The sequence below is a fragment of the Agrilus planipennis genome, unplaced genomic scaffold, assembly GCF_000699045.2.
Source record: "Agrilus planipennis isolate EAB-ADULT unplaced genomic scaffold, Apla_2.0 scaffold193, whole genome shotgun sequence".
NCBI classification, from domain to species: Eukaryota; Metazoa; Arthropoda; class Insecta; order Coleoptera; family Buprestidae; genus Agrilus; species Agrilus planipennis.
In genome coordinates, this window is record NW_020442456.1 from 211,446 (window position 1) to 225,020 (window position 13,575).

Below are 13,575 nucleotides of genomic sequence, written 5' to 3' on the forward strand. Positions count from 1 at the left end.
TTTCATGAAGAAATCACATCTATTGTGATATCAGGTCTGTTATGATTATTAGATTTTAGTATTTACAAGAGTGTTCAAATTTCAGTATTACCTAGCTATATCCATTTATTTTTCTTATTAAAAACATTCGTTTTATGAAAACAGACCTCCCTAAACTGTGACTTTGGGGCTGCAATTTCCTCCTTAACCTCCCTCCCCTAAAAAAGACACTAATTGTGATGACGTTAATAATATGTTTTGTATCTTTGTATTTGTTTTCTTCGTTATTATTATTATTTTGGAGTTATGAGAATTACAAGCTTCCTCAGTTCAGTTTAAGTCAAACAGGTTTAATTTTTCTTATTAACGGAATAATTACCTATTGCGCAATCAAGTGAAAAGTATGTACCTGTAAATACCTACACTTTTGCAAAATAAAGTATTTATCTACTCATAAGTGCATTTATTTCCGTTACTCGACTTTAAAAGTGATTTTCTTTTAGAGAATTCTCTTAGGAAACTTATGTTCCAACCTTACAACGTCGTTAATTCTTAATTTCCTGTTCAAGACAAAGTTTCCTTTGAAATGGCATAGCGTTGCAAACGTTTTCTGGATTCCTCAATCGCGCAGTCTCATTTCCATCGATTTCCCAGCTGTGTGTATTTCCTTTACGATAAAATAAAAACCAAACAGCTGCAGCACACCGAAAAAAATATTTTCGAGCATGTTATCATATGCACTGTTTTTAGTTTGCTTTTTAAGTTCCACAACATATTTACAAAGCACGAAACAGAAAGTTATTGCAACGGACATAGATTTGCAAACGTGTGTTACGAATTTTGATGTCCACACCGATAAAATAATTCGAACCCAGGATTCTCGAAACATGGGAGCGAAATATTTAAATGAAATGGATTTGGATTCGAGGGAGGAATGTCTCAGGTTGTGTTGTGAAACTGAAAATTGTGATGTATTTGTGTTTGAGGAAAAAGTAAGTAAATTTTTTATTATTTGCCATTGAAAGCAAAACAAAGTCATATGTCAAAACACGATTAAACATAACTGTTAGAAATTGAAATAAAGCGGATGATCATGATCATATGCAACTACTACCTTTGCGGGAACGTACTCTATAAACATTAGAAATTTAATCTTTTAACCTACCCACCTTTCAATTTGCATTTAAATTTTAACTTCAGTAATTGTATTCAGCGAAGTACAGTAATATAAGAAATTGTTTTTAACTGAACGAATGAATGATTTTATGCGAATATTGTTATTTAGTTTTTATTTACCTGGTTGATTTATTTACCAATCTTTAATTATTACGTTTTGGAATTAGGTAGCCATTTCAATATAAAATGTCTATTGGACTCGTTGATTGTATTGTTCAGTTAATGATTTCCTTATCTAGACCTATTCTATGTAGATGAAGAGCGACAATATTAACTAAAATAATTTCAGATCGACTATATGTTAAAGTAGTGTAAAATACAAAAATGGTCTCTCGAGTCCTACATTTGCAAAAAAACCAATCACATGTCTAGCTAATTAACGTAAAAGCTGTAGCAGCTGAATAATTGAATATTTAGAGATATCAAAACAAGAAACTTAGTTTTACTGCTGTAGACCTGCACACGAACTAAATAAACTGATACAGTTTTCAATGTACAATGTATCTACCTCTCTTTCTAATTTATATTCAAGCAATTAAACCAATTAACACGTACCATCATGTACGAGCCCTGTCTCATCGCGAATAATGTTGACTCGGCTGTTTACTTTGTTGAGACAGATGTAGATATGTTACCGGAAATGTATGAAATCCGTCATTGTATACAATTCTTTGGAAATGTATATAATTCCTAAATTCGCTCGGAAATGTGTAAAATAAATTATATTAGACACATTTCTTAGGAAATCTATACATTTCCCAAATAGCAATCGAAAATGTATTACAGGCAATACTAAATAGGCAATAATACGGCAGGCTGTTTGAAGATGCATCTATATCCATTGGTGACGTTTTTGTTTGGTTAGGGAGATTATTACATCTTATAATAATGTGACAAGGTTGTCTTTGTTTCAGCAAACACGATGACCTTGAATTTTTAGTATGTTGTAGAGGTGATAATGCTGATCATTTATATATATATATATATGTTGAGCCTGAGGATCATAATGAAGCATACTTTTCGAAGACATTATTCCAACAAATCTGCAGGGACACTAAAGAAACTCCAGTCTGTCATAAATTTACCTAGTAAACGTATAATAACGTCACTATACATCTCCAAACCTAACCTAACCAAACAATAACGTCACCATGCATATATACATTAGGCTAGCGCTGTCCAACTTTTCATAGCCCGTGGGCCATATTCTTCTTCTTATAGATGTAAAGTCAGTTTATGTTAATTAAAAAAATATTTTATTTATACTGAAGATAATAATCTAAAATATTCGTAATTTATTAATGATAATATTGTGGTAGTAATTGTGTAGCAGAAACATCAATAATATTAATTTAGAAAAATAAATTTACTTATTCATTGCAAAATGTACTCGCGGTCCGTAAAAATAATTTGGCAGGCCGTATACGGCCCGCGGGCCGCCAGTTGGACAGCCCTGATTAGGCGATCGCACTAGAACCGCGTAAATACAGATAACTCTGATTCTCAGTTTACTAACGTGTTTTATTCGCTTTTTATTCACAGAAAGTCGTATTATTGTCTATTTAGTATTAATAGTTTTATACATTTCCCAGGATATGTGTGTATTAAAAAATCTTTGGTGCAATATTTCATAGATTTCCTAAATAACCTCGGAATTGTATACATTTCCTAGGAATTACATTCATTTCATACATTTCCTGTAACAGATGTACATATAAGTAATTTTATAAAAAAGAAATGCTTTCAATGCGATACAATTTCGTTTTCTCATCTGTTTACATATTAGCACCAATTATGTATTTGTGCGTTAATTGTTTGTGCATCTGAAATATGAATAAAATAAAAATAATTGTTCTTAGAGTACCGGAAGTTGTTATCTGTTTGAGTGTGGACCTCCAGAAGACTTCAAATGTAAATTTACTCACCACGCTAATTACACTAGCGCCGTGCTTGCTGTTAGCAGACGTATGTCAAACTTGGAGAATCAGATTAAGTTGACTAAACATGAAAACGACCTTACAAAACTAAGGTACGTCAACCTAGTTTATGAAGGGTAGTTTTGATATATTATTTCAGAGGAATATATTTGAAATCTATAGATATCTAACCATTTGTATCTAAAAAGTTTTTGCATAGATTACTCCGTAAAAGTACAGTTACTCATGTGATGTGCCTTTTTCTCGTTCTGTGATATGAAAACCTGCTTTGGTTAAATTCACACCCAATTTAAAAAAGTATGTTTATTAAAATTATAAGTCCACACTGAAAAACGTAACTTCTTTTTAACTTACTGGGGCTGCAACGTAGGAAGGGAGTCAGACAGGGATGTACACTGTCACCGTTACCTTTTAATCCATACATCGAAAACGCGATCAACATCATTAAAAACAGTACAACTGTAGAGATAGATATACAGGGGCAAAAGATTAGTATGCTTAGGTTTGCAGATGACATAGCAGTATTAGTATCTAGCAAAGAGGAGGACATAGAGATAGCTTTAAATAAAAGAAATGCTGCACTGACAAAACAGTACTGTATGAAAATAAATAAAAGTAAAACTAAAATACTGGTATGCAAGGGAAGAAAAAGTAGGGAAAGAGCGAATATAAAGAAAAGGGATGAAAAATTGGAAGTGGCTGATTTTAGATATCTAGGAAGTCAGATAAGTCTGGACGGAAGGGGTAGTAAGGATATAAAGCAAATAGCGCAGGGTCGCCTTCGCTCTACGGGTGAGAAACATGGACGTGGGGCGCTGCGGAAAAGAAAAGGTTAGAAGCGTTCGAAATGTGGAGTTACAGGCGAATGATGAAGATACCGTGGATGGAGAAGGTTAGAAATGAAGAGATGTTGAAAAAATAGGAGAACAGAGGACTCTATAGAAGTCAATAAGAAATAGGCAAGATAGGTTAGTATGACAATTTCTCAGGCATGAAGGTCTAGTCAGAAACATATTAGAGGCAGAAACGGGAGTTAGGAGGGGTAGAGGTAGATTTAGATTTGATTACTGTTCGCAAATAATTAAGGATGTGGGTTGTTCTAGTTTTAGGGAAATTCGAAGATTAGCTCAGGATAGGAAAAAGGGAAGATGCGTGTCCAACCAATCTTGGAGCTGACGAGTATGATAATGATCCCCACAAATTTATTTTATGGGACATTTTTCTCTCTGAGTTAATCATCGGGCGAATTGAGACATTCCCTCAATAAATAGTAGTAAAAGTAATAGTTAAGGTCTCGTTCCTCTTCCGAGGGGCATATTTTCTTGAGGCTTTTTTCCCCAGGGAATTTTTTACAACCAATATCAAAGGAATTTGACCCTCCACCGACTGTACTACTTGTTACAAAAAAATCTTTTCAAAATTCCCTCTATAAATGGCATAACAAACCTAACTGTTACCTCATCTTGTCACTTCTACAATTATTGAAAGCCAATTCTACCTACCTGCAATTTTTGTGTTGCATAGAGCATTTCGTTCTGATTATGATCGTATGCAACTACACTATTTTTGTGAGAACTTTCCTAATTAGTAAAACTGTTTAAATCATTAAACTTCCCGCCTTTCAATTTATATTAAAATTTTAACTTTATGTCAAAGTCTTCTCAGTAATTCAGCGAACTACAATAATATAGGAAATTTTAATTAAATCAATTAATGACTTTATGCGAATATTGCTGTTTAGTTTTTATTTACCTGGTTGATTTATTAATATAGTTTTAATTTCTACGTTTTGGAATTAGGTAGCTAACTGATTATAAAATATCTATTGGTTTCGTTGGTTGTATTGTTCAGTTAAATATTTCGTTATCTAGACCTACTCTGTGTAGAACAAGACTGAAAAAATTAATTAAAACAATTTTAGATCGACTATGTTAAATTAGTGTTAGTTACAGACATGCAAAGTAAAAAATAGTCTCCCGAGACTCCCGATTACTATCTTACTAGCAAAGAATCAGTCGCATACCTAGATAATTAACATAAAAGCTGTAGCAGATGAATATCAAAACATCAAACGCTTAGAATATTTAGGTACCGAAAAAAAAAACTTCAGGTTTACCACTGTGGATCTGCACACGAATTAACTAAACAAAAAATGAAACTAATTACTTTTCGATGTATAATGTATCTAGTTCTCTTTACAATGTATATTCATGCAATTAAACCAATTAACACGTACCAACATATACGAGCCTTGTTTTGTCGTCAATAATATTGATCAAGCAGTTAACTTTCGTTCTACTCAGGAACCTATCATTAGACATTCTTAAAAGCTTTTCGTCAATAAGCTAGCACCCTTTGGATGACTTCCACCTCAAGTTTGCAGCAGTCACTCTTAACAGGAATGAGGTAACCCGACTTCCATCTAGAGAAGTCAAATAGTATTTCGTAGAATGATAGCTCAACGCGTTTTATATCATCTACGTCTATAGAAAGGTTTGTTTGCTAAATAAATGTTGGATCATATGCAGTCCATTGCACTTGAGAAAAGTAATAATAATAATCAATCCTTAAGTATAAGCTTGAGTAATTTTTGATTAGATTATAAGAATTTTGTACATACACGTACCTGACCAGAAGTAGGCTTAGACTTCAGACAGTTCTATTTGCTAGGGGAGCTGCAAATATTTTTGCAATTGTATATTATATACATACAATTTAGTTAGGGAGTCATTTGTCAAGCACACATACCAACTCGTTACCTTCGCAACAGCTGGTACGCAGACTTGACAATTGCACGTAATGAAGATTAGTAGTAGTTTTCACTTCGCGTATACTGTTACCTATCGTTCGGCTAGCAAAGTTACTGTTACTATCACAAAATGTAAAAATAAGTTTATTTTGAAAATATCAATCAAACAGCAATATATTTATTCAGATTTCCTAACAAAAATATTTAAAAACTATGTAGCTGTTATCTGGTCCTTTTTGAAAAATATACAGTTAAAAGGTCTATGATTATACCTGCTAACTTTCTTCTTAGTATATTATGGTTTGTGTGCAGACGTTTCAAGCGATAATAAAAAAAAGGTTCAAGGAGGAGACAGGCAGTTTTTCGGAGAGAATTTTAGAAAAGTAGTACATTTGCAGGCGCTCTCATATCGGTTTCCATATTCAAATTAAATAATTTGGAAAGTCTGTACATAAACGGGTTATGTGTAGGATAAGGTTATATGTTTTAAGTCTTGAATATAATGTTGTGCTTTTGTAAATATAACGCAGCCAGAGTACTCAATTTGACCATATGAATCCATTGGTTTTTCCTGAGCTTACGAGATGATATGTAGCGAATTATGCGCATATTAATTGGTCGTTCGAGCCGAATAAGGAGTACCCAGGACTGGTGGTTATACATGGAAATTCTTTTAAATAATATAGAAGTTGTGAATACCACAAGACTTACATATTGAGAGTAACGGATTCTTCGAAATTGATGCCGAAGATATATATAGATACAACAAAGAGTTGAAGCTCCGAAATCCGAATCATTGCACTGCAAACAGGCGTGGAGGATATTGAAATAAGTCATACTTATGATCGTGTTCGATACAACATACTTATACTTCATTTACTTTCTGTAGCGATGTGCCCCTTCCAATGTCTTGGTTGCGCGCTGGCAAAATCGCAGGTAGGGAGAAAAAAGCTCATTATACTCTCGACTCTTGTTCATTAAACATACTTTTTCATACAGTACCTGCCAAAAGTTTTGTTCAATCATGAATAGTAGTGCGAGTCGAAAACAAGCGTTGAAGTCTTTAATATGTTTTCAAATATAAATAAACATCTCGTTGATATTTTCAGTAGTACATGGTACCAATAACAGCACATTTGAGTAATGCAATTGTAGTGGATAAAATGGTCCCTTTTTCCGTGCAGTACTGTACGGATTATTCGCTCCTCACCGGTTAAGAGTTTGGCCGAGAGTTGTCTCCTTCCTTTTCTGGCCTAGTGCTGTTCTTTTCTACCTTACGCCGGTCAAACTGAAGGTCACATCGCTATAGAAAGTAAACGAAGTATACCAGGATGTACCTTGACTGAATTCCTTCCTTGTCCATGTTCGAGTATGAAATTCCACCACAGCATGTAGCGACGCCGCGTTATGCAATTACGCTAGGTAATCCTGGTCATCATTGCCGGAGCAGTAGGGGCGTTCGGTAAAGCCATAAACATAAACCTCATGTGTATGTATATCACTGGGTGGTGCAAGATGATTCATTTTATTTTTTTTTTATTCCTGTACCTTCTATTTGAGTTGATTTTGATTGCTGATGATGTATGTGGTGGTATCCCGCCGAAGGATCTTTTGGTTACACACTTCCACATTAAAAGGCTGCTTTTCTATATACAATTTATTTACACTATTTACACGAATTGATTGGGTTTGTACTATACACAGATAAACATAAAATAACTTGGTCTAAATTGAATTGAAAAAATACTTGTGGTATTTACGTGCATTGAATGAATTTTGGGCCTTGAATAAAATTTGAATTGGCTGAGTTGAATTAGAATACTTAATTGATTGGTGTAGTTGAATTGGAATACTCTCGCTGAGCTGGACTAGGACTTAAATAGTCTGTACAAAAATAGGAAACGCCCCTAAAGTAAAACGGACCCCTTGGTCAATGCTTTGGTTGTTGAGATGTTTTTGGTATACTTTCCTACAATTATTACGATTTCGGGTTTTGTAATTTTGATCTATGACGTACATTCTTCATTTTGTGCTGTGACAGGTTAGACTATAACGGAGTTTGTCCGGATCATAAAGTGAACCGTTAAAGGTTTGACTATTAGATCTTCAGTTCTTTTTGCACTGCTTTAAAAAAATGCCGTTTTTATGACTAAATACAAGACGGTTGATTTACACAGTCTTATTTTAAAACAAAAGTGTTAGTACTTTTGTACACCAAATAAGACGGTAGCGTTTTGGTACATGGTACAAATTGTTAAAAACTCATTTATATATCAAGAAAACGTACATGAAACATTACTTTTACTTTACATTCATGATTCCTTGTGTTAGATATCTATAATATATATATATATATTCTACTCGGCTTGTGGTACCTACAGATGTTATTGTAAATATTTAAATTTTAAGGGTTCCTGAAGTACATGACCTTAAAAAAGCATCGAATGTCCAAATAGCATCATCTGCTGTACTCACTACAGTGCAACCAAAAATTCTGGCGACACTGACCACTAAAATAAATAAACAAGGTATACTTTCATATACACCAAAATGCTAAGTGTCTTTTATTACTTTATTACTCAAGATTTTGTTTACAGAAAAGGTCAGGAAATGCAGTCGATACCAATTTGAATGTAAATCAAGTGGCGAATGCATTGCTATTTACAATGCATGTGATGGAATTACGCAATGTACGGATGGTAGTGACGAAGGTCCAGAAATGAATTGTCCTGAATTAACAAGCACTACTTTGAAGCCATCCTTGCCTCAGACAATTCACGATATTGTAAGTTTAAATTTCGTGCAGAAGATAAAAATAGATTAAATTTCACGTCGAAATAGTGCAGTAAAGATGCGACATTTTGAAGTGAAACTTCTTTGGGCTCGGTGAGAGTAAAATCTCAAGGCCATGAAACGATACGTTTTGCAACTTTTTGTCTCGCGATGCGATAGGCTATGGGAATAAAAAGGCGCGCATGCGCATAACAGTATTGTAGTCTGTTGTTAGTGACCGGCATCTCATATGTTATAGAATAATGTATATTCACTATACTATAGTGCTAAATTAATTTTTTGGTTATATATGTGCAGTTATATTACAGTAAGTCTATTACAGTAAATATTTATTTAACAACAATTAATATTTATTTAAGAGTGAATATTATTATGTATTAATTCTAATTCCTTGTAGTTATTGATAGTTTACGGTTTCTTAAGCACTTGGAAAAATAAACGGAAGCGAAAAAAATTTGACCATTTTTTTGTTATTGAATTACATAAAAACGTATTAAAGTAATACTCCTTAGGTGGAATAAAGATAAAATATACTGAAAAAAATAAATCCTGAAAATTCTCGTAGTCTCTCTTTCTTTCGCGAATCATTATTTATTCGTTATAAAGGTATAGAGATCGCCAAAGATGTTTCACTTCTTTCACGTGTACTGAGTTGCACCTGTTTTTTATATTCATTAAGAATATATTTCAAATTGAAAACGAATTTTGAACATGGCTTAAAAAATTATCTAACAGTTTAATAATTAGAAATAGGTAAAATAATTTGTTTGAAACATTTTTAATAATAATCCAATGGTAATTAACAAACACTATAATTAAAGTTAATGTATTGGCCTACCATATTATTGACGGGAAAAGTAGAATATCATCAGGGTGAGTGAAGACGGTCACCGATATTACCACTCTCAGTTCTAACCAGTACCGAATTAAGAAAATAGTAGGCCCTAGGTAAATTCCGGTGGGAGCCTATGTATGGAAACGTATGGTTGAAATTATTTTTAACTTATTGGATACTACCAACGTAATACATGCAAATAATAACTACCAAATGATTTATTATTTATCCAAATTATTTCTGCTAAAAGTTTATCTTACGACAATCTCATTGAAGTTGGTTAAAAATATTACAGTACGATCACAACAACTACGTTCGTGCTGTCTTTTTTTTTACTGCGAAAGTTCGTCATTTTGGAGAGACAACTTCAGAAAGATANTTATTTCTGCTAAAAGTTTATCTTACGACAATCTCATTGAAGTTGGTTAAAAATATTACAGTACGATCACAACAACTACGTTCGTGCTGTCTTTTTTTTTACTGCGAAAGTTCGTCATTTTGGAGAGACAACTTCAGAAAGATATATATGCCTTTTGTTGTTAATTAATTATTATTATATTGGTGGGGTACATATGCGTCAGTTGTCTATTTGGTCTATGGGTTAATTTCTGACTAGCTTCTAATGACTCTTAAATCTGATTGTCCGATTATTTTTATTCTTGTTTTTTTAAATAATCGCTTATTGAACTACCAACCGGGTGGTAGATGTTAGCTTCCAGGAAACAACATCAGTAAACAAACTTATTTCTCACTCGTGCAAGTCGTGGGGCATTTGGCGAACTTCATTTGAAATGACCATTACACGGTCCTACACATCATTAGCATAATGCAATGAGGTTTCGTACAATCCCATACAAAACAGATCAGCGGAGTTAGATCCGGACTACTGAAGATACAGGAAAACTCCCTAAGGAAAAAAATAGCGTTTGCTGCATTTTTTAGCTGAAACCGCTGATAAAAATCCACTCGCTGTAATGTTTGCTCGCTGCAAATGATAAGATGCAGCAATTGTTTTTTTAAAATTCGCCACGCTGTCACACGAAAGGAGACAACGTTCCAGGCTATTTAGCGTGTACTCCTTTGGAGGTTGTCTACTATGAAATCGAGGATTGCGTTTTCTGTACACCCTCGAATGTAGAGTGTAAATTATCCGTTTCTCGCAGTTAGGACGGCTCGCGGGTTTGAAAGTGTTCATTGGGGATGCCGGTAACTTTACCATGTTACACAATTCTGTCGTAGTAAACGCCACTGAAGTTAAAACTACTTTTCTGCTTTCCGGTTTCCGTTCTTCTCTCTTCCCTCTTGCATGGTCCCTTATATCGATTAATTCCCGATACCAAACAATAATGAACAAACCACTGGCTTTGAGAGACGAGATGGCATTCCTAATATTAATAACAATAAATGTTCTACAGTGTTACACTGACCTAGTGCTAATAACTGATATTACTAATTACCGGCCGATTGAATGCAGTGGTCCTTGGCTGTACATTCAAATACGTTTTTCTCGAAAACGTTGCACATTCAAACCTAAACATTTACTTTCTCTCTCGTTTTATAGTGCCCTATTACCTCTTGCAAGCTAGGCACTTATTTTAGAAACACCCTGTATAGTAATGTTTGTTTTCTTAATTATATTGTAATTGAATAATTTTGTCACATAGCAATCAAGCTTATTAAAAAATGTTGGGACTTGAAGATATAATATAGCTCTGTTTCTAAATACTTACCTACATGTTTTACATAATTATATGTAATTACATAGAAACCGTTATTCCCGAAACAGCGTCTTTAAAACACATTTAGGAAATGAAAAACGTCAAGCTGCCCTGTTATTGTGTAAAATTTATTATGATTAAGCGTAATGAAGCTCTACCTCTTCGTAGTTTTGTCGGAAATAGCCAAAAAATAGTTACCAATTTATTAACGCAACAGATGAATTACGTAAATATTTATTATTATTTATTTAATTAAAGAATAATCAGATGGAAGAAAGACGGGAACCTCCTTCATTTTCCCAGCAGCAATATCATGGTTCATATCCCAAACAAGCAATCCAGATCCCTAATCAAGAATATAATTCTGAGGGTGACTTTTTAAGACCAGTGTCAGTGTATAGCGTTAAAAATTCAGAGCATCAAGCTGCTCCTTATGATAGCAGTAGGCGTTCAGGTTATCTGAATAATCCCGTTGAAAATCCAAACGGTTGGATTTCGCATTCTACAAATTTAGGCATTCGAGGTAAAAAGCCATGATACAAATACACTATGTCTGAGCAGTATTCCGGAATATTTAAAGGGTAACATCTGGAAACACTGTAGAGTGCATCTCGTCATAGTACCAAAACGTAGGGGATGTAAAAAGTATACACAAGAAGTACCCACTTAACGAGACGTCAATGATTGAGAACAGGTACCGCGTTATCTTAGCTTTCGACGAAACACAGAGACCTATTCGTAACCTTCGCAAACAGCTGATACGTCGACAAGTCAATTGTAGGTAATGATTACTAACAATCAGCACTTGTTAGCGTTCCATTGACAAAGTAGTACCACAAAATACAAAAATAAGTTGAATATGGTAATATCAAGCAAAATCCAATGTATTCACATGTAGAATATGTGGATATGATGGTCACATATGGAAAGAATGCAATGGGAATACACCGGCGGTATCACGCGAATACGCGTCATCACCATCATTTCCGGAGTAGTTAGGGTTTTCGGTAAGGTCACTACCCTCATGTTTATGTATATCACTGAGTGGTGCGATATGGGTCACTCTACTTAGTTTTCATGTACCTTCTTTTTCCTTAATTTTTCCTGAGCACTGATCAGGCATAGTGTACCTATAGTAAAGTAGGTAATATTATTTCTAGCGATGTAANATACATACAGGTTAAGCTAATAGAAGCATGTTAGAAAGCCAGAATAATTTACGATCCGAAGCCAGAACCCTGCTCGTGTATTGGAAAAATAGGTGTGCATCGAATAGTGAACTATAAAATTGCGACAAATAGTGAGATGACTAAGATAAATTTAAACAACTTACTACTGCACATAATGTTTAGACGGTTATTTTGATTAAAATGAATTCAAATAATACATCTGTTCATCGCTGATAGTATGCAGTGCAATGTAAATTACATTTCAACATGTATTACGAACACAAAAGAAAGATAATTATATTAAGGTAAATTTTCACACCACCATTGAGGTATTGCACCGTGGGTGATTCACCAATAGCGCTGTCATCCCACCACAAACATTAATTATTTACTGATTTTTGCTTCTAAGTCAACTTACCCTTTATTTATCGAGAAGTTACTAGAAACAATAAAACTAAAAATATCTACGCACATATGTTCACTACAAAAATTATCCGAAATTAGTACCCCGTACCAGAAGAGAATTTTCAAGACGTCCCGCATTTGACGTATTTCATTTGCAGCGATGTAGGAAAAAACGGAGGACCTCTTAATCGTTTAGAAAATGATGGAAGGATATCCCAAGGACAACAATCAGGGTAATTAAACAATTTTATTTATCAAACATTTTACCATATTTTAATTCTAATTTGCCGATATTTGGAATAAGGTATAATAATTTTTTGACAATAAATTTTATTTAAACAAATGAAAAAAATGTTATTTTTCTTTTAAATGAAACAGAGAAAATTTTTATTAATTCATTATTTAATGCAGAAAATTTTGATTTTTAGATTTATTTACGCTTTGAATGCTTTCATTCGCTCCCATAGTTCTTTATCACCATAAGGTTGTCAGACTGGTTGGACACGCACCTCCACTCTTTTCTATCCTGAGCTAATCTTCGCTTTTCTCTAAAACTAGAACATCCCACATCCTTAACTATTCGTGAGCAGTAATCTAATCTAGGTCTACCTCTACTCCTCCTAACTCCTTTTTCTGCCTTAATTAATGTCTCTGACTAGATCTTCATGCCTGAGAAGGTGTCCTATCTATCTATCTTGCCTATTTCTTATTGACTTCCATAGAGTCCTCTGTTCATAGTTCTTATTTAATAAAAAATATCTATCGTTATAATTATTATTTAATCATTTTTCAGTCAGGTACATTACGGCGAAAC

General features: G+C 33.8%; 1 protein-coding gene across 1 annotated transcript in view; it reads left to right on the forward strand.

Annotated features, from left to right (window-relative positions):
• The first annotated feature begins 542 nt into the window (after positions 1-542).
• Positions 543-13,575, forward strand: part of LOC108736770 (low-density lipoprotein receptor-related protein 11) — a 22,404-nt gene continuing 9,371 nt past the window's right edge. The window contains exons 1-7 of the mRNA XM_025980591.1: positions 543-971; positions 3,015-3,184; positions 8,251-8,369; positions 8,439-8,626; positions 11,446-11,710; positions 12,928-12,994; positions 13,555-13,568. Of these exons, the coding sequence (XP_025836376.1) occupies positions 705-971; positions 3,015-3,184; positions 8,251-8,369; positions 8,439-8,626; positions 11,446-11,710; positions 12,928-12,994; positions 13,555-13,568 (1,090 nt within the window). The 5' untranslated portion in view covers positions 543-704. The remainder of the gene's footprint in view (positions 972-3,014; positions 3,185-8,250; positions 8,370-8,438; positions 8,627-11,445; positions 11,711-12,927; positions 12,995-13,554; positions 13,569-13,575) is intronic.